This window comes from Copidosoma floridanum, unplaced genomic scaffold (genome assembly GCF_036245765.1).
Source record: "Copidosoma floridanum isolate Cflo_tuat_1 unplaced genomic scaffold, Cflo_Japanese_pri ptg000027l, whole genome shotgun sequence".
NCBI classification, from domain to species: domain Eukaryota; kingdom Metazoa; phylum Arthropoda; class Insecta; order Hymenoptera; family Encyrtidae; genus Copidosoma; species Copidosoma floridanum.
In genome coordinates this window covers 14,818,505-14,840,340 of record NW_028321904.1, presented here as the reverse complement: position 1 = coordinate 14,840,340, position 21,836 = coordinate 14,818,505, and the positions used below count along the sequence as shown (strand labels likewise).

The following is a 21,836-nucleotide window of genomic DNA, read 5'->3' as shown; positions in this document are numbered from 1 at the left end:
AGGCTAAAACTAAACTACCCAGCTTTTTAAATAAAATTACTAAAGATAAACGTTGTAGTACGCACCCCAAAAATATAGTTACTGCTACCCTTTTACAGACAAAGCTAATGGAATTTTAAAGGTTACCTCTCCCCTCCTTTTAAGCTCTAAGGTAACCTAGATTGTAGATTTCATTAACAGATACATCAAAATTAAAACTTACAATAAAGAGTTTGCAGCAGACAAGGATACGATAAATCTTACCTTTTATTCATAGAATACGGCGTAACAAGGTTGGAAAAAAATATGCAAGTATGTAACTTCCCCATGAAAAATATAATTATAGTTTTCGTCGGATGAATGCCATCGTCTCCGGGGTTATTTTTCGGCCCGATGAACGTACGGTGGCAGTGAAGTGATAGCGATTATGTCGTGAATTCTATTTTTCCTACCAAAGGCACACCCGACCCTCAAAACCGCCCGAGGTTGGAAATAGTAGTTTTCTTCGGATAAGTGCCATCGTCTCCAGGGATACTTTGCGCCCTGAGAGACGTAGGGTAACTATTTTTTCTACCAAGGGCACACCAGTCTCTTAAAAACGCCTGATGTAGAAAAATTTCATTATTGAGTTTTCGATAATATTCTTTCTTCAGACAAGTTTTCCCTTTATTTTACCCGTATTTTTTGTTATGAGACGTCATTTTTAACGTTAATCAATACATTTCGATTTTTCAGATAACGGTTTCTTCATGTCGAATGGTTTTCAGATAATTAACCATTTGCTGAACTTGTATTCGGTAAAGTGAATCTACGGAAAACCTTTTGTGAATTAACCTTCGAGTAAAATATATTTTTGGATAAATGAGTAGGGGTGAAAGGGAGTATTATTGCGATTTTTTTAGTAGTTAGCTTTAGACGTTTGTCTAAGAAATTCAGTTCGTCAAATCGTTGTGACTTTTTTTTTATTATTAACGTTGGACTCAAAATACTGGTATTATTGTGGGCCTGTATGTATTATTGTTCACTTACTGTTGTGGTCAATTTCAATGCTAAATTAACGGGGTATCCGCAATAATACCATCATAGTGAAAGAGGTTATGTGTGCACCAGTTATTGAAAACGTTTTTTTTTGTTAACCAAATGTAAAGTTTTTAAGGCTATTTTGAAACTGAAGTTCAATGAATTAGGTACTCTATAACTTGATTTAATGATTTTAAGTGTTGACTCACCATAACTCATCAGTTCAAGTAAAATATACGCATTATTCGAGAGTAGCGCAATAATTAAAGCAACCGCAATGATACCCTCCTTTACCGCTATTCGTTTGAATGATTTTTGACTAACATGTCTTTTGGCTGGATTGTTATCAGTTTATAACACATGCGGAAAGTTAGTTTTCCTCCAAATAACTTACGGTTTTACGGTCTTCCGTGTTTTGGTTTTTGGTTATTGAAAGTATCAGAAAAATGATTGACACTTAATTTTTTTATTAATTAAATTTATTAACATTAGTAAAGGAAATAACTGTTCTTTTATGATTCAAGAGGTTTGCACACCATTTCTATTGTATTTGTTGATAACTTAAACAAATGCTTCACGTTAATAATTTGTTCGCAACTCTATTACTAGTTAACTTAATTTTTCCATATAAATAGCTGTAATTCGAAAAAAAGTAATGTCACACAATTTTACTATTTTAAGAATTTGACAACATAATTTACAGTTAAAAGAAGAAACTTAGAAAATCAGACAGCAGATGAAAAAAATTTTCCATGGTTTTCATTTTTCTTTTCACACATAGTGAAGATGCATGATTTTCGTTTGTAATTGGAATTATGTTGAATGCAACAATTATTTACATATTAAATCATGTTACAGAGCTTTGATGTCCACAAAATCAGATGAATAAAATAAAAGAACCTTAATTATTTCACAGACTGCGTTTGATAGTATCTGTGAACACAAGCCTCATTTAACTTAACAACCTGGTTAATTATTAATCATACATTGATGCTTAAGCAAAAAATCGTTTAAAAAAGGTGTAACCGAGATAAAATAACTTATTATTAAACTATTTTTATGTAGCAAACAATGTTTCGCATTGAAAGACCTAAATATATTATTTGTTCAACTTTGTTTTGAGTATTTTTTTTTACAAATGAACTGAGTCAAACATTTAATGCAAAATTTTTTAAGTGAGTACCTCATTTTTTAAATCTATTTTTATTTACTATGTACAAAAACCTTAAGCATGGTGTGCACACCACTTATGACTCAACAAATGACACATTAGGGGTCTTTAAATGCGAGTCTTCGTTTGCTGGATAAAAATGGAACGATAACAACTTTTTTTGTCTATAAGTTACTTTTTTTTTTAAATATCTGGTAAGTCAATGTTTTGGTCAGATTAGCCTCAGACGACACTACCCGGATAATCTAAGACTTTCTTTACCATCCCAGTCTTGGATTAATATACACTGTGATAGTATCCATACACGAGTTCCTCTGTAGGTGCGTATCTTGACACACACACACGCGCGCGCGCGCGCGCTTGAGCATACATATATGATAGTTAATTCTAAGAAATGTGCCCTCTATGCATTGAGTTACTATGCATATATATGCTATCGTCATTGGCATAGTGAAAAACCACCTCAGATTTAATTGTGACATTAATCACTCAAACATCAAAGGGGCCTTTATTTTACATGGCTTTTGAACCATCGGACCATGGTTGGAAATACGCACATGAGAAAGTAGATTCTCAGAGATGCAAGCCAAGTGACTAAAGGCCAGGTCTCGAACTTGTGAGCATGCGTTACCAAGCCCCCCCCCCTCCCGAGCTATAAGAACTGCAGCTTAAGCCACTAGGCTACCGTTGCCGGTACGTACGTATAGATCTACTAAAGACATGGCGCTGACTCATATAGTTATTCGAATAAAAACGATGTTAGATTTTACAAAACACTCTCGCAAGACTTAATTTTTAGATAATCTAACAGATTTAGACCTTAACTTATCCATTTTATTGTGACTGATATGCTGATTTGTTCCACCTCTTTAATAGTTCATGCTATAATCTACGAGATGGAGTTACCTATGCTGCAAAATACGAGTAACGTATCAATACAATGTACTCATGCAGAACTCATTTATACTAATGTGGAGTAATATCTTGCTGAGAGTAATAGCAAGACTACGAGAAAGAGAAGAAAAAAAAGTCTTAAATTAAGATTAAGAAAATTGTTCTCTTTGTAAATTTATGATTTATGGCCGAAAAATGTGCGATTATAGATTAAAAAATAGCCATAATAAAGCAGAAACAGGAAAATATATAAATGGAGAGAGGTGAGCTCACTCCAGTACTGAGAAAAAGTCCTTGATAAAAATACTTTTTAAAACAATGCTTTTACTACTTTGAGGTATGATTATAAAAATGTGAAGATTGAATTCTTTGATACATTTCACAGTAGAAATAACATTTTTAATGATTTTCAAGGTAATTCTCAGTAGTTAATATAAAGTTTTACGCGTACACTTTATCAACAAGTAAGTACTTGAAGTTACAATCAATTGCTTATTAAAAAAAAGCGTAGTAAACATAAAATTGTATAGGATGTAGTTTACAAATATACACGTTTACCTTTAAATTTTATACAAGCAATTGAAAAATTTCAAGGATTTTTAGAAAAATATCTTTTACAATATTCTATATCACAAGGTAATAGAGGTACAACGTTTTCCAACAGTTCAACTGCATTTAATTCCTTAAATATTAAGTTACTTGCAAGTCGTTTATCAACATATGTATTATTTTCTAAAGCAACAACAACGCAGTGTGAGGGATCAATCAATGATTCTTCAAAACGCCAATTTTGTTTTTGATTATTAATGTACAAATAAGAATTTGATATTACAGTATTATCTTGCAGCTCAGAGTTAACTTGAAAATTTAGACTGCGTAAATCTACCGTGAGACCTTTTCCGATAGCCTTAAGGTAACTTTCTTTTAGCGCCCAGTTCCGATAAAAAATGGCAATCTTTTTTTGATTAGGAGAATCATGAATTTTCTGCCATTCTGACTCCGAAAAAATTTTATTCATAGTTTTAAAGTATTCTTTAATTGAAGTTTTCCTATGATATTCTAACTGCATTACGTCAATACCTACTCTTTGGTTTCCCACTTCTCCAGCAAGAACTGTAAATGAGCCATGGTGAGAAACATTAAAACTAACAGTGCATGTGTCACTCATTTTGTAAACAGGTTTATTGTTAGATTCCCTTGAAATTATAATAGAATTGTATGGACGTCCAGTATTCTGGAAAATGAATTTTCTAATCATCAGCCGTCCCGCCAGAGTTGCTTTAACGTCTTTTTTGAAGACAAATTTATCCAATCTATTCTTTTCTTCAATCTGTAAACATGATGACGCCAATAAAAATTCTTGTTTAGATGGTTCCCACTTCGATACATTGAAAGCCCAGCGAGTACTTGACATTTTTTAATGCTTTTAATCTAGCACCTTACATCTTTTACAAGTTCACACTTCAGTTTAATCTGTAATAAATATACAAGTTAACAAGGTTTAATTGGAAAATAACTTTCCGCTTGTAAATACACTATATATGATAAATTTTTGTGTTTCTTTATCACTGGTATGAAAAGTAACATTTGTGATACGTATGTATCATCAAACTTACAGGCTCATATATGGATGGAGGAACTGTTTCAAGTACTCTCAGTCCATCCATATCCTTTTATGATAGCAAAATATTTTCCAATTGAATTCTGAAAAGTTGAAAGTTATAATTTTAAAGGAATTTTAAATTATTAGAAAGAATGAAAAAACATTTAAAATCTTTTTGAACTTATAATTTTCGACTTCTTAAAATTTAATTGGAAAAATATCTGTCATTATAAAAAGACATAGATGGACTGAGAGTGCTTGGAGCGGTATCCACGTAATATACGAGCCTATAAATTTGATATATATGTATCACAAATATTGCTTTTTATACCAGTGATAAACTTACACAAAACCCTGTCAATAACCATCAGGTGAGATCTCAGCTGAGATTTCTTAAGTATGTGTTCTTATTAAAAAAAAAAAATCAATAAATAAAAAATCCACTTTACAGTAGTCAAAGCTGTTCCATTGATAATACCAATTAGATGGTACATAAAAAAATACCTTTAAAGGTGTTTTATGTCAATTTTTAAAAATTAAATAAATTTTATTAAATCTGAGGTGGAATCTCATCCCGTATCTCATTTGTGAAAGCACCTGAAATCTCAAGTGAAAAATAAAATCTATTTATTTTATTTTTAAAAATTGACGTAAAACACTTTGAAAGACATGTTTTTCGATGTACCATCTAAATGGTACTTCTTATAGAACAGCTTTGAATACTGTAAAACTTATTATTAATTTTTTTTTTAATTACGATACTTTTTATGGAATATCAACTAAGATCTAAAATGAGTTGTTGGCATGAGATAGTCACCTGAGATCTCTGGTAAGATCTCATCTGATTTTCGTAGACAGAAAAACAGTTAAATATTCATGTTATTAAGTCTTATTAAGGTATTTTTCAACTAAGGAGTTCATTAACATTGAAGTAATTTTGTGTAAGAATATCATTTACAAGAAATACTAGATTACGATACTAATACAGAGGGGAATGCGGTTGACATACGTATGTCAGTTCTCACACGAGCACCAGTAAGTGGACAAAGACATGCGTGTGCCAGTAAAGTAACCCCTCACATATGTGGTACATATAACTTTTTGACCTAACGTACTCGAGGAAATCGATAAAAAGCCACAACAGATGACTTTAAATTAGGTTTTCTACGCACGGCATGACAAAAACTTTCATCTGTGGCGTATTTTCATTTTCGATTTAAGTTAGTATAAGTACTTCAGATTAAATTTCATAAACAAGTATGGCAAAAGTTTACTGCTACATAGAAAGAGCTTTAAACTATGATACTAGTAGCACAGTACTTGCATGTATGTTGACAATTAAAAAATAAACGTATGAGAAACTAATGCAGGGCTTAAGTCCAATAATCCCTTGGGACAATTATTTTTAAAATAACAATATTTATTTACCTATAAAAAAAATTCATTCTTATACACCAAATAAATACTGTTTCATTTTTTATGGACTGATGAGCAAGTGTTGTAAGTATTCTTGTTAATACGATTATTTTTTTTACCGTTTATCATTTGAAGCACTGTTATACTCGCTAAGTAATGGTGTTTATTTGTACTGATGTATTGGTAAAAAAGATGATAGAATCTTTTTAAATGATAATCAAATAATCCTAACAGGGTGTGTGAAGTAATTTATAAAACTGTTTTTCATACCATTAAAGTACGATATATTATAGATATATGCTTAAGCTTAACAATTTGGTAACAAAGAAAGTAGTTTGAGTATATTCAATGCTAGATAAGTGTGTAACACGTATAACAGTTAATTCAAATACTTCGTAAGTAAAAGTTTTAAGCTAGCTATGAAAGTTAACTAAGGTGACGGGATAATAAGACAGCTAACTACATCAACTTGATGAATATTAAAAATTCTAGTGGCCTCCCCGTCTCGACTTCGTCCAAGATTTTCTAAGTGGAGCACCTTAGTGTGTTGACGTGTAATGTAGAACATTTTTAATAAATAAAGATGAATTATTTTGAGTTCAAAATTTTTCATGTTTTTCTGACGCTTTTTAGAATAAAAATTTCTGATTACAAAATTTTTTTTTTAGAATCCATGCAGTTTTGGTCGAATAATAAGCTGTAAGGTAGTAAATATACATATGTATGTATGTATGTATGTATATATATATATATATATATATATATATATACACATATAATGATGTTAAAAGGTACAGTGCGTTTTTTACGCCCTAAAAGAGTTATGAGCCAAAAAAATGCCATTGATTTACACTTTTTCATGTTGTAACGTATAAAAAAGGCTATTTGTTGGAGCTAGAAAAATTTAAAACTGATAAAAAATATGTAATTCAATTTTTATTTTTTTCAAATTACAAAAATTTACTACTGGAGCAACTAAAGTCTCATCTTTTCAATTTTTTAGTAACCCCGTAACAAAATTTCTTCGTGATATCGTGCAGATATCCTACACGAAATCTTATAGGATATCGTGTAAGACTTCTTGCACGATAGTCTACATGATATCCTACGCGATATCAAGCAAGATTTTCGGCAACTAAAAAATAAAAAAGTACAAATTGTAACCCATGTAATTTAAAGTCTTTCTGTTTCAAAGCTGTTAGAAAAGCTACTATAAATAGTGAAAAAAAGCATCTCTTTGCTCCAGTTAGGGGATTTGAGCCTGGTCCGGAGGACTCGAAGTCAAGTGTCTTACCCACTTGGCCAGAGTGGATTAGACACTCGGAAAGGAATGTACGTCCTTATCAGGTACATCTAAAGCTTATGTTTATTATTTCATCATTTCGTGAATAATATTTACCACTTTGGCTACCTAATTAATAATTAACATCTTAGAAATGAACATTTTATATTGATTCGTGTCTCTTAACACGTTTGTCAACAATAAATCTAGTAATTGATTTTACAACAGCTTTTTATTCATGAATTTTACTTATACTTTACATATGCTATTCATTCCAAGGGAAAATTATTCGATGTTTAAAAGTGTAATAAATTTATTGTAATTATCACAACAAATTTGTAGATTACCTTTTCCTCTTTAACACATTAATCTGGGTATCAAATACCAGCAGGAAAGATAATATTCTTCACTTATTTATACAGTACTCAGATAAATTATATTAATTCTTACAACATAAGATTATACATAAAATAAAGTATTCTTAAAAACTATTAGATTTGAACAAAAATTAGAAAAAATTTTTTTCAACTAGAATTAGAGACTGTAATAATATTAATAATTGTTATTTTCCATAGTTTTGTTGAATTCATTAAAAATTTGTTCTAAAAATTGTTCGATTTACACAAGAAAATTGATATTTTTGTAACTGTTCTCAAAGCCTGTCAAAATTAATACGTAAGAACATAGAAACTTTATTAAGTGTTGTTTTATGTGAACTCAATTTAAGTAATTTTATTTTTCATAAATTTAATTATAATAATTCTGTTTACATGGTCTAGTAAGAATAAATTATTAAAATTGCAAAGAAAGATCATATTCATTTTGTTTCACATTTTTAATAATAAAGATTGTATAGTTTTATTATGCAGATTAGATAGTTTGAACAGCATAACAAAAAGTTTTTTAAATAATTATGACAGTTCATTTAGCGTTATAGTTCTGCTTCACTGCAAAAAACAAATAATTTACAGCTTTAGTACTACAGATTGAATTTCAATACGTTTAAATAATGTGTGTCAAACAAGTGTTAATTTAACCTCTAATATATGATACTACTGACTATAAAAGTTCAATAATTAACCTCAAATAATTAAAAAATATAAATAGTATACGGAACTTTTTAGGCTAACGCTATAAGATCACAAGTCTAGCACCGTCAGCTAGGCCATTAAACCCAGATGTATCGGGCTGTAGACACAGATATTTTCATAATTTTTTTTTCTGATTAACTGACTTATTCAATTGTTAGTTTCTATTTCTTGGAACATTTTATACATCTTTAATACACTGAAAATTTTTTGTTTCATGTATGATGGCTTAAAAAGGTGTACATAAGGTCAAAATATCATTTTTCTGCTTTTTCAAGGAAAACTCAGGAGTTATACATCACACAACTTTTACCGCTCGCGCTTCCTACGAATATTCACCGTTTTCATTAATGAAATCAATTTTTATGATTATACACATAGGTATATTTAAAAAGAGTAGTAAAGCAGGTACCTATAATGTTTTGAGTAAAAACAATTTAAAAATTTAAGTCTGAGAACCAAAACACAGTTTTCGATCGATGCTTCTTGAAAATTATTAGTGTCGCTGTCATGAATCTTGTATCTTCATGAACAGTACCTTTAAAATTGTTAAATATGTATATAAATATGTATGTATTTACTTTGTATAGTAGTATTAAAAAGATCTCAACCCCATTACATTTCAGCATACTAAAGTGAGATAACTTACACAATTTTTAAATAATATAAATGATTGAGAAGCATAACTTGTTGACAGTTTTTAGAACGAGGTTCTTTATGTCGCGTTACTCGGAGGGCTGGAATTTTAAAACCGAGAGATTTTTTTTTTTTAAACGAAAGTGGTTTACCCGGAGTCTCTTCCTCCCAAGTTTCCCCCCTTACCCCGTCCCCCTCACCTACTGTTCTCTATACACTTCCCCTCTCCCCACTATATATGTATATCTGCCAACCGTGCCATGTTACTCTTCTGCACACCCTTACCTACCATTTCTTCTCACACTCCCAAGCAATTAATTTTTAAACAAATTTTAATTTTATTTGCTCACAATAATTTTTATTTAACTTGGAATTTTTTTTTTACAATTCTAAAAATAAAAAAAAAATAAAAAAATAAAAAATAAAATAAAAAAACATTTTCTAATAAAGAGATTTAAACCCTCGACCTCCTGCCTATGAGGCCAGGACCTTACCCACTCTGCTACGAGCGGGCTATAGAATCTCGGTTTCTTGTACTTATCGTGTGGTCCGTAACTATAATATTCCATTTTTATATGCATTAACCGATAATACAATCAATTTATGATAAATTATGTATTTGTTTTCTAAATAATACATCTAAAAAAAAATAAAAAAAAAAAATGAGCAGGTATAATAGAGTTGAAGAACGTATCAATAGTTTTTAAAGGCACTTATTTCGAATTCAACAAACAAATTGTGTTACAATATCACATAATTACATAAATAAAGTAATTCATTAAATCAATCATAAATGAATTATGTAAGATCAGTATATAAATATATTTCGAGTTTCATATCATTTTAATGGTTTTTAAGGGCACTTATTTTGAATTTGATAAACAAATAATGGCACAATGTCATTGAGTAATTATATAGAAATAAAACAAAAATTGTATTAATGGGCTATAAAATCGCAAAAAAATAAGTGAAAAAAAAAAATTTCAAAAAAAATTAATTAAATGAAATATAAAAATTAAATGAAATAAAATTGCAAAAGACATGAATAAATACAATGGAATGAAAAAAAATGAAGTAAAAAAGGGAATGAAAAAAAAAAGATTAAATATAAAAATAAAAAAAGAAATTAAATAAAGGAAATACAAAAAAATTAAAAAAATGTAATAAAATGTAATAAAATGAAATATGAAAAAAATGAAACAAGAAATAAAAAAAAATAAAATAAAATAAAACAAGAAACAAAGAAAGGAATAAAACAAGATATTTAAAAAAAAAAAAAAAAAAAAAAAATCAAAAATTTATAAAGGAAATTAAAACAACAAACCAGGGGGTATTAATGGGTCCCATGACGATTAAAGGCCCTCCGCAAACGTGAAAAGGCCAAATTGAGCCCGGTGAATTCGGACACTAAACATTTTAAAATAGAAATAAAAAATTTCGCGCAGCTACTACCTTGGAAGGTACTCACACAAAATCGCAAAAAAACCCTCATTTAAAAAAAAATTGTTTATTTCATAATTCGCGTTTTAATAATGCTAGAGAACTGAAATTTAAATATGCTGTCAGTATTGTGATTTTGAAACTACAGTTAAATTTTGAGATCGAAAACTTTTAGCTAATCCTCGAAATTTGCAAAAACTGACCGACCTTTTTTTGTTGTGACAGGAAGGGGGTAAATTTTTTAGAAAAATGTCATAATTGCAGTTGCTATGTGTTAAGGAAGACTTACACTGTTAATATCTAAATTTTCAAATTGTTTGACAAATCTGCTTTTATTCAATGAATCAATAAAGAACGCGTACTTTTTGTGCTAGCAGCGACAGTAGTGGCGCTAGGTCACCGTAGGTCAGTCAACAGAGCTCTGAAATAGACAGCTCATGATCCACGGGTGCTTTTTTGATGTTACATGTACTGTTGGTCACGGATCGCGGGAAAAATATCTATTAAAATTTTTAATGAGGTAGATAACGTTCAAATTGTTTTTATAAATTGAACTAACCTGTATCTTGTTGACGGTAGCAAATAAAATAAAGACGAAAGTACCAGCGATTAGAACGCATAATTATTTACAGACTTACTGTTTTTTTGTTTCAATACACAAAAATTATTTTGAATCAATAAAACAAACACCATTACTTGTATAATTAAATAAAAAAATTTATTTATTTTTGGTATATACTACTGGAGTTGACTCCCTGGGCGCTTCGAATGCCAACACCCACAAATACTTATCATTACATGCTTTTTCGAGAGCTAAAAAAATTTATTTACATAGAAAATTTATGTGTGCAATATCTACTGATCGCCTACTTACAATTTCTGTTCAGGACGTTTTCTAAATGCGTCCGACTTAGCCTCGTACTTGAGAAAGTTGGCGGTAAACTGGGACGTGTGCTGTCATTTTGACCCGGCATTGCGTACAATTATTAAACATGGAAGGCTGATTAGGACACCTTTTTTATGATAAATCGTTATTATTTATAACAATACCAAATTAAATTTTTATGAAAAAGGTATAGTATGTTTAAAAAACTTTGACCACATGTTTTAATTCAATTTTTTTACATATTTATTCAGTTTTTCGAGTTCACTTCTAATGTGTGAAATTCATCATATAGCAGGCTGCCCTTGCTGAAATTTTTATATGATTTATTTTGCATTATTTTTTTTCTGTGATTAAATGTTGACATATATTCTTATAACTTATAAGTTTAAGAATGTAATCCTATTTTTTTGTTCCCAAGTTATCTCAAATTAGATACCAAAAAATCCAAAATTTTTGTCTAGGATTTCCATCAGTCCCAGAGTACTTGCCTTGATCTTAAGTACAATGCTTGTTTTTCTTGAACTTATTTTATTAGAAACCAAATTTAAAATAGACAATACTTATTTTGTATTTACAATCAATGTAAATTATCTATATATTTTTATTTAAACAGTGATTTACAAAAAATCTTTTCACATCCCGGACAAAAATATGTAGCTGTAAATAAAGCTGTTTCAAACAGCTGTTTTGACAGCAGTACATACAGCTATAACTACCTATATTATAGCTATTATCGGGTCTATGAATAAGGTTTACGTAAACGTTTATTAACAAGTATGAATATAGGTATAAATTATAGCTACAAATTTTGCTCCAGTTTTATATAAAAGTTGGTTTAACATCGGATTTTTCGAAGGTTTATCAGACAATACCATGCTAATGCTATTAGCCGTATGATGACATTAAAACTGAGAGTCTGAAGTATTTTTGAACAATTTTTAAAAAACTCAAAGTATTGTTCAAGATTTTTGTTTTTTTTCTACTGATTCAAAAATATTTCAGGCTCTCAGTTTTAATGTTATCATACGGATGAAAGCACTAATAATGTCTGATAAGCCTTCAAAAAGTGCAATTTTAAACCGACTTTTATGTAAAATCTCGGCAAAATTTATAGCTATATTTATAGCTATTGTACAGTTAGTAATAGCTATAATTATAGTTATAATTTATAGGTGTAATGATGTATAGCTATACATTTTTGTCTGAGTATCATAAATCTATTTTATACCTGTAAATAAATGTTTACGTACACCTTATTCATACACCTAATTATAACTATAATTTAGGTGGTTATAGCTATATGTACAGCTGTAAAAACAGCTGTTTGTAATAGCTGTTTTTACAGCTACATATTTTTGTCCAAGATACTGCACAATCAATTTGCAAATCATTGTCTGACTTTCACTGTATAAAAATATTTTTTGAATTCCTACACCCACAAAAAGCAACAATTATTTATTTATTTTTCCATGTAAGAATAAAAGTTTTTTTGAGTACAAAATGATGGCCCTAATTAACTCTTATAGTGATACAGTGAAATTTGCGTGAACAAGAAATATCCTCACGTCAATTACTCCCTAGTTCTAGCCAACATATAGCGATAACAAGCCACTTTAAGGGGGATAGTGCGAAAAACAAGTTTCATACGACAGTCTTCGAAAAATTATAATGCGTTTGTTTTCATTACGTTACCAACATATTGAAATTTCAGGAACCGTAGCGTCACAGTTTTTGAGAAAAAAAATTGCAAACTTAGTATCTTATACACGGAATCTTATTAGAACGTCGTCGCGACATGTACATTTTTACCAAAAACTTGGAAAATATTTTTACAATTCTTTAAAAAAACTAGTATGTAATTGTAAGTAACAATTAAAATAATATATCTAAATTTGAGAAAGCAAGCCATCACGGTTTAAAAAATACTTTAATTAAAAATTTTACGAAAATGCTATTGGTATATCTATATACAGCAGATGAAATATAAAACATGGAGCATAAATTCGATTTTGAAGTATTAATTTTTTATTTTCTCACTTGTTAGTAATCTTCTGCTGTACGATACGAAATAGTTCGCATGATTTATCAAGAATAGTCATAAAATACACTAATTTTTAATTTAAATTAACTTTTGAGACTGGCTGTACCGCTCTAACTCCCTTAAACGCACCGAGCATGTCCCTCAATCTAATACTTGCTAGAATTTGATCCCAGAGTTTCATGGCCCTCTGGAAAAAGGAAGCTGCATACGAGCTCAAAATTGCTCGCAGAGCCTGAAAAACAGATCGAGGAAGTAGATTAGAGCGTCGCAAATCTTTGCTTGTCAGAGGAAACAAGGCATACAAATAACTCGGTTCACGAGTGGTCAATATCCTGTATGTTGTTACAGCCAAAAAATAATCTTGCCTAATACTAGGTTGCAGCCAATCAAGCTTATTATAGTATTGCTTTAGCGAAGCATCACGCCGGAGGTTGAAAATAAACCTAATAACCTTGTTAAATAGTCTGTCTAACTTAATGGAGAGGTATCCCGACAAACCATCATACACTAGACAAGCATAATCAAAATGCGGGACGATAAGGCTGGAAACCAACTACGCTTTGAAGGAACTAGACAAAAACCCTGCACGGTATCGCAGACGATAGAGTACTCTGTGGACCCGTGAGCAAACTGCTGCCACGCGCGCATTTCAACTGGAGTCGTCTGCGAGCATAACACCAAGCGTCTTGACCCTGTTAACGTAAGGTTTCACTCGTTCACCGGCCCTAAACGGTGGGAGCCGGTCCGTATCTATACGCATAAGATTCTGAACAGTGCCAACAAGGACTGCATGCAATTTTCCGTAATAAAACTCAAGTTTGTGCGCATCCATCCAGTCCACAATCCTCTCAATACCGTCATTGAACCGCTGCATAGCAGCAGCAAGGTTCGAAGGCCTACATGATAAATACACCTGCAAGTCGTCCGCAAGTAATATCCTGGTCGCATGATGGAGAACAGAGAGAATCGAGTTAATAAAAGCAAGAAAAAGCAGTGGGCCTGTAGACGAGCCTCGAGGCACCCCTGACGTTACAGAAAAGGATTTAGACTTCGTGCTACCTGAGCCTACAACAATCTGAGAACGGCCTGACAAGTAGCTGTAAAATCAGCGCAATGTACTCTTAGCAAAACCCAGACAACTCATAGTCGTCAACAGTGTCGCATGGTCTGTGGAGTTAAAAGCTCTGCAACAGTCAAATAACACGAGCATGGTAACCATCACGTTTTCCATACCCCCACGAATATCATCGGTCAGCTTTAATAAGGCAGATTGCATCCCTCTATTTCTGCGAAAACCAGACTGCATGGGTGACAGCAAATCGTTCTCCTCTAGGTGGTCAGATACTCTATTTGATATCAAGACGTAAAATATTTTTGCAAAATGTATCATGTTAACAATTGGCCGAAACTCGGAAGGCACTAACAGTCTGGGCACCTTGGCCAAAGGAACGACAAGGGAACACTTCCATGCAGTCGGGTATGTGCAGTTCTTTATCAACAGATTAAAAATAGCCCTCAAGAGTGGTATAATGAGCCCCTGCACCGACTTAAATTGAGCAAGCAGAAGCCCATCAAGACTACAACCCCGGGTACGACCCAGACACTTGACGAAAGCCTGTCCAACCTCGATGTTCATAACCAGTGACAAGGCGAAACCAACATGACCGCCGGACGAACTCGTGACTATCTCCTCAAGCTCGGTTGGCGAGCACTCCGGCCTAACGCAAGATCTCGCCGAAAAATAAGTCACCATTTCGTTTAGCAGACCCTCACCAATCTTCATTGTCTGGGTCTGTTCCACGACTCCGTACCGGCGCAAAATACTCCAAAAGATTGCAGGTCTATGCTTTCTCTGCAAGGCCTTTCGCAAGTAGCTGTCTCTAGCTCAGCGTATCTTCACGTTTAAAACTTGTCTTAGGTCGTGGTAGCGAGCTATTAGCTGCGCGCTACCAGCTCGATGCGCCAACCCATACTGTCGATCGCGTTCCCTGTACCCAGCGCGCAGATCTGAGATAAACTAAGGGGCCGGCGGACGCTTTAAGGGTCTAGTAACCATGGGTGCGAAAGTGTGTAAGGCAGCCCTAAGAGCCCTGGTCGATATCAATACAGTCTCATCAACATCACTACCCTCAAGATCGTCACGGGCTAAACAAGGAGGAAAACTTGCAGTGAAGCTCATTAAAGTCACGTGCTCTCTGCTGGGGGAACTTCCTGGACACCCACACCACGTAGTCAATGTAAATGTAATCATGACCTTTTATGTATGGGGCAGGAGAGGAGACTACGTGCATCACTCTGTCATTGGAGTCAACTAAAATAATATTCAGTCACGTGTCAGACGTCTCTCGGTGATGGGTCACACCGAACGGTAAAAAATAAAAGGAGTTTTCAGCAATAAGGCCCTTCAAATGCCGCGAATAGTAGTCATCCGAGAGGAAGTCGGAATTTAAATCACCGGTAAGTATAATACAAGAAAAATTTCGTACCTTGTTCTGTATAGCATTGAAAAGTTCAGTAACAACATCGCCCTTTGTTCTACGATAACCCGATTCCAATAGGAGCCGATCCAAGCGCATATCAACGAGCAAATATTCCGTTTAATTTATGTTAGTAATTTTTGGTGCAGTAATGGCGCAAAAATGAAGATCTGAGCGCAAATGGCATGCCACTCCACCTCTCTGCATGTACTTACGACTCCCTGCAACCGCAAGCAAACCATGGTCATTACGTATCAAAACGTATACAGCAAACAAGGACAAACATTGTAATGGCGTAAGCCAGGTTTCTAAAATGCACAAAATATCAATGCCATGTTCATCTATTAAAAATTGTATGTCATTATGATGCTTGCGTAGGGAATTGGCATTTATATGTGCTACGCGTATCAAGTCCCCGACTCGCGAGACGGGTGCAAAAGGATGCACTCGTGGTAGTTACTGTAATGAGTTTAAGTCGTCTCCCGAGGAAATGAGCCGATGTGGAGCACTACGATCTCGTTGAACAAACACAGAACCGTTCCTAGCCCATGCATACAATTAATTTAGAGTTTTGGCTCTATCTTTGGCTTTCATAAGTAGCGCTAAAGTACCGGAAGTAAACATTTTGTAAAATTGTATTTTATTATCACATTGCGAGGCTGGGTTTATAAAACTATATTTAATTTTAACAAAAGATTTGAGAAAAGTATACTTAAATTTAACAACCAACGTGTTTACTAATCTTACGCTCACAGCAGCCACCCCATCGGTTTGCTTATTTTTGTTTACGTAACGCGTGTCAGTCACATCTGGAAGAAAAGCCTGCAAGTTCAGCGTAACAAAAATGCTACCTTAAGTGAGAGAGAGAGAGAGAGAGAGAGAGAGAGAGAGAGAGAGAGAGAGAAAGAGCTACATGGCGCAGTCAAATCAGTAGAAAAAGACAGTAATAGCTGGAGCATTTTGTCACTTTGTGGCTATCTCGGGTGATAGTCACTGTGGCTATCTGATCAGTGTCACGTATAGATATACTAAACGTATGCTACCGACTTAACTGACTGATCAAACAAGGTTTTCATGACTCGCTGCTTTGATAATCCGTTAGTTCTGAATCAAAACTTAATCAATAATTTCTTTTCGAGCTTCAAGTGTCAACATGCATCTAATAAATTAAAAATCAATAAAATTAATGCACTGTTCATGCTGCGATCGATGTCTTACATCGACTCCTCAGTTCATGTTTGGTCGCCATGCAGCGCTACAGACAACTACATGATGCGGATACAATAGTAGTATTAGCTAAAGATGGTATCTGAATATACCTGTGCCCTGTGGCACAGTGTAATAGAAAAAGGGTAGGGGAGGAAAATTTTTTGGTTCTCACAAACTAGTGTCGACCGTAAGATAATTCAAATTTCAAATTTACTTTTGCATAGAAATAATAACTTGAATAGTGTTATGTTTGAAAATTTATAAAAGATATTTTTCTTTCAGAAAGCCGTACTTATCTGTTGTTCTTATTTATAAGATTCAATCTAAAAATGTTTTGTGAAAAATTTAAAAATTTCAAATTTGTTTGGGCAACTAAGTATTGCTTTAAAGTGAAAGTATAAGCGATTTTTTATCAATCTCATATTATGATCACATCTCAGTTTTTGTGCAAAGGTCAGTATAAAAATACTCAATAACTTATAATACTTACTCAATAATACTTATACATAGTTTCTCATTCTTCATTACTTATGCTTTCGTTTCAGATTGAAATGAATGAAAAAGTTTCATTCTTTTCAATGAACGATTTAATTATTTATCCTAGTCAACTTTTATTCCGAAATATGATAATACTAAAAAAAAACAGCATTGCATTTCTGTAAAGAAAGTAACGATAAAGGAAAAGAATTTAATCTAAATTAAAAAAATTTTGTATCTGTGAAATGAAATAAGAAATGTTTTGAAAAATGTGATATCTGAATATGCAGAAAAAGTTTTCAGTGATTGTTACTTCATTCTATAAGATATGTGAGAGATAAATCTTAACAGAAAAAGGATTTGAAAAAATTGATCAGCATGGAAGTACAGGTGTGCATAAAGGAAATCTATTCAAGTTGAATAAAAAGCAGCAATACTTCACATTTATACCAGTTAACAGTCATAGGGATCGTCAAAACTCGAATGATTGTCAATCTCGTGAAAAACCAGACAGTACTAATTTAAATGCTAATTCTAATACTCCTAAATAAGTTCAGTTATCATTATACAGTATAAAGGAATTATAATCTTCGCGCGCTGAAATCAGTTGTTTACTAGATATACTTGCACATAACCGACCACTCTCAGATTGCGACGGAAAAAAAAATTGTACAGATTGATTTTTCCTGGTACTATTTCTTATGGTTTCACTTTATCTAGAGCAAAAGCCGTGTATTTAATAAATTTATCTCTTTAACCCTATTTCAAAAATATTTCTTTAGAAGATTTGCAGAAGCTAGATGTTTTTGTTTGTTTGCAATATAGTAAAACTGGTAACAAAAAAGGCAAAAAAGAGTTGCAGATAAGGGTTTAGTGTTGATCTTCAAGATCAAATGGAATTGTTACCCAATATTTAACTACTTATTTTATTGAAAACGGCAAAGCTGAAACAATTTTTAAATATTTGATCAAAGCTCTCGATAAAAATTCTTTATCTACTGACAAAGTTTTAACTTTAGGACAAGATGGACCTAATGTTACTAAAAACGTTTTTCGTTTGTTTCTACAACATCTCAAAAAACATAACTACAAACAGATGTATAACATGGTCTCTTGTTTTTTTACACATAGGACATAATGCCTTCATACATGGTGTAGAGTGTTTTGATTTAGACTTTTTAGCTAACTATACTATTATTTACATAATCAATACCTACGTTCTGAAGATTTTGGATCCATACAAACTCGTTTAAGTCTGCCTGATCACGTGTTTTTAAAACATGTAGTAACGCATTGATTAACTATAAGTCTGGCTACTTCGTGAGCCAAAAACTACTTTTAGCGTTATATACATAAATATTTTCTACAGTTTATTCCGAAAGAACGTAAGGTTAGTATTAAAAAACAATCATACATTGATGTTATTAATTATTTGAAAGATAAGTTGCTACAGCCGATGCTACACTTTACAGAGTATTTAGCTAAAGTCTTAACAACTAAATTTACCTGTAAAATTAAAAATGATGAGCCTTCAATTCACATTTTGTATTCACAGTTACGAAAGTTAGTATTTATTTTAACTTCTAATATTAAAAAGATCGATTCACCAATTCTTAAACTGAATATTCTTAAAGTAGATATTAAAAAGCTGTTTGTAGATACACATTTACAAAATTTACGGGATACAGTGATAGGTAAAGAAGCTTAAAAATCTGTTGATATATTACGAATGAAAGAGAAATCATTATTCTCAGCTGAAGCTAAGAAATGTTATGTAGCTCTTATACCGCATATTTATGAAAAAACGTGAAACGTTCAAAGTTTAAAATATTTCGAGTGTCTAGCTCCAGAAAACGTAACAAGTTCAAAGAACTGCTTCAATTAGATTCAGATGTATCTCTAATAAAAACAAAAGTCAACGAGTCGATGAATAATACTGGGCATGAATTTTTTTATTGCAAAACGAGTCAAAAGAGCAATACTCTTCAATTAAAAAAGTTTGTAAAAGCCGCTCTATATCCGACCCATGGGAGTGCGAGTGTAGAGCGTGGATTCTCTGAATCAGGTAAAATTTTGACGGATAATCAAACAAATATGCTAGAAAGAACGCTTAATGCCAGATTAATAGTTCGAGATGGCCTGAAAAGTTTTAATTAAAATCGTCATCAAGTACCGATTACAACTGAATTGCTAAAATTAGCTAAGACTGCAAAATCAAAGTATTCTTCTTATTTGGAAGAACAAAAAAAAATCAAAAGAAGAGAAAAAACTTTTAAAACAAACTTGAAAAAAAAGAGGCAAAAAAGGAAATGGAAAATTTTAAAAATATTAAAGAAGATTATAATTGTATACAAAATTTAGAAAAACAACTAAAAAAGGCTGAAGAAGACTTTAAAAAGTCAGAAAATGATGCAGAAACAATGCACAATCTATTAGCTGAAACTTCTAAAAATTCGAAATCCGTTATAAGTACAACAATACTTTAACAGTTGATATAATCTGTAGGACAGTGAAGAGAGAGAAAGAGAAAAAAAAATGTGTAGACAATCACAAATTAATAAAAGAAAATCTGAATTGATGGATAAAACGATGAGTAAAAAAATAAAACTTATTTGAAATAACTTCTGTAAACTTTTGTAGTTGATAAGACTTTTTAAACTAAATAAACTATTACCGAAAAATTTTGAGACTTTTGTCTTTTGTTAATTTAAAAAATATGTTTATATTACTAAAATTTAATCTCAAAATCGAATAGTGTAACCTAAAAAAATCCCCTATTTTACCCTCTATTCTCAAAAAAAATATCCCCTATTTTCCTAATGAAAAACAAATAGGGGATTTCATCCCTGTATTATCAAAAATCACTCCCTAAAAAAATGTGTTTGTTTCCAAAAGGCTTATTATCATGGTTAAAGTCTTTTTATGTATTATTAACTATTTCTAAAGCTTTTTTTGTCATCATCTAAGCTTTATCCTATATAATTAAATCAACTAACGGCCATTTTCTTAGATTGTACATTTATGAATGCACTTTCAACATTGTCTTATTCTAACAGTGATTCATGAGCTTTTTAATTTGTTATTTTCTTGAGGAGTAATATTTAGGCAATACCTGTCAATGCCACAGGCAAAACTTTTTTTCGGTTGAAATGAAATAATAAATAAAAAGATTATACAAAACTGTCTTACCTGTACCACCTAGACCGTCAATAAAAATAATTTTTTGTTTATTGTTACATATTCGTTCAAAAATCAGGAGTTATGCGGACGTCCACATAATTGTACCATGTTATTAATATATATCTTAGAAGCACGTTAAGTTTGCATAAGCCACATGCACTTAACACACATGCGTACTTGTACAATTATATTTACTCTACAACAAATATTTTTTAGACAAACAAAGGAACACGATTCAAAAAAAACAATCAAATGCATATATTGTAATAAAAAATTCAAAAGGTCTACACATTTAAATAAACATGTGAAAAGTTACAGTAGATGTTAAATTAAACAAATTTATACAAAATAACCAGATTTCCAAGGTCAGAGACTTTAAAGGGGTATAAAAATTTATAGTTTTCACAGTCACAGTATACACTTTTTTTAAAATAAATTATTATTTTGTTACACGAATAATTTATTTTTCCTTATTATTACAGGATATTATTTTAAAAATTTTACTGTCATACAAGTTTAAGACTTTTTAAAAAAAATATTCAAGTCTTTTGTACAACACTCAAATTAATTAGCGCAATCAAATTTACGAACGTCAACTACGTAACAAAACGCAATCATTTTCCAACCTATTAAGCCCGTGAAACCCAACTGGGCCCGTGATTTAATCACACATGCAATTAAAACCAAAGCAAGCAAAGCAAAGAAAACCTTGACAAGAAAACGGTCAAATGTTTTAGTAGAAATTGAGAAGGATAGGTGGGGGATGGAGAGAGATGTTATGAAATTATAAATATAAAAAACAGCAAGAAAATAAACGATTAATAAGGTATTTTGAAGGGTATAGAGGCAGGTGGATGGGGTATAGAGGCTTAATTCCCTTAATATATATACATACATACATATGTAAATGTTGATCAATGGTGATTCATGCGGACAATACTGAAAAAAAAAATTGCAAGGGTTATTACGACGACATCATACTTGTGCTGACAGTCCACATAACTATCTAATAATATTATTATGCATCTTAAAAAAGC

At 31.8% G+C, this 21,836-nt stretch overlaps 1 protein-coding gene across 2 annotated transcripts in view; it reads right to left on the bottom strand.

The window, feature by feature from the left end:
* Positions 1-3,174: 3,174 nt before the first annotated feature.
* Positions 3,175-21,836, bottom strand: part of LOC106637136 (L-aminoadipate-semialdehyde dehydrogenase-phosphopantetheinyl transferase) — a 65,217-nt gene continuing 46,555 nt past the window's right edge. For both annotated transcript variants that reach the window (XM_089595693.1, XM_089595694.1), the window contains one exon: positions 3,175-4,537. In XM_089595693.1, coding sequence (XP_089451819.1) covers positions 3,654-4,478 — 825 coding nt within the window. In that variant the 5' untranslated portion in view covers positions 4,479-4,537 and the 3' untranslated portion in view covers positions 3,175-3,653. The remainder of the gene's footprint in view (positions 4,538-21,836) is intronic.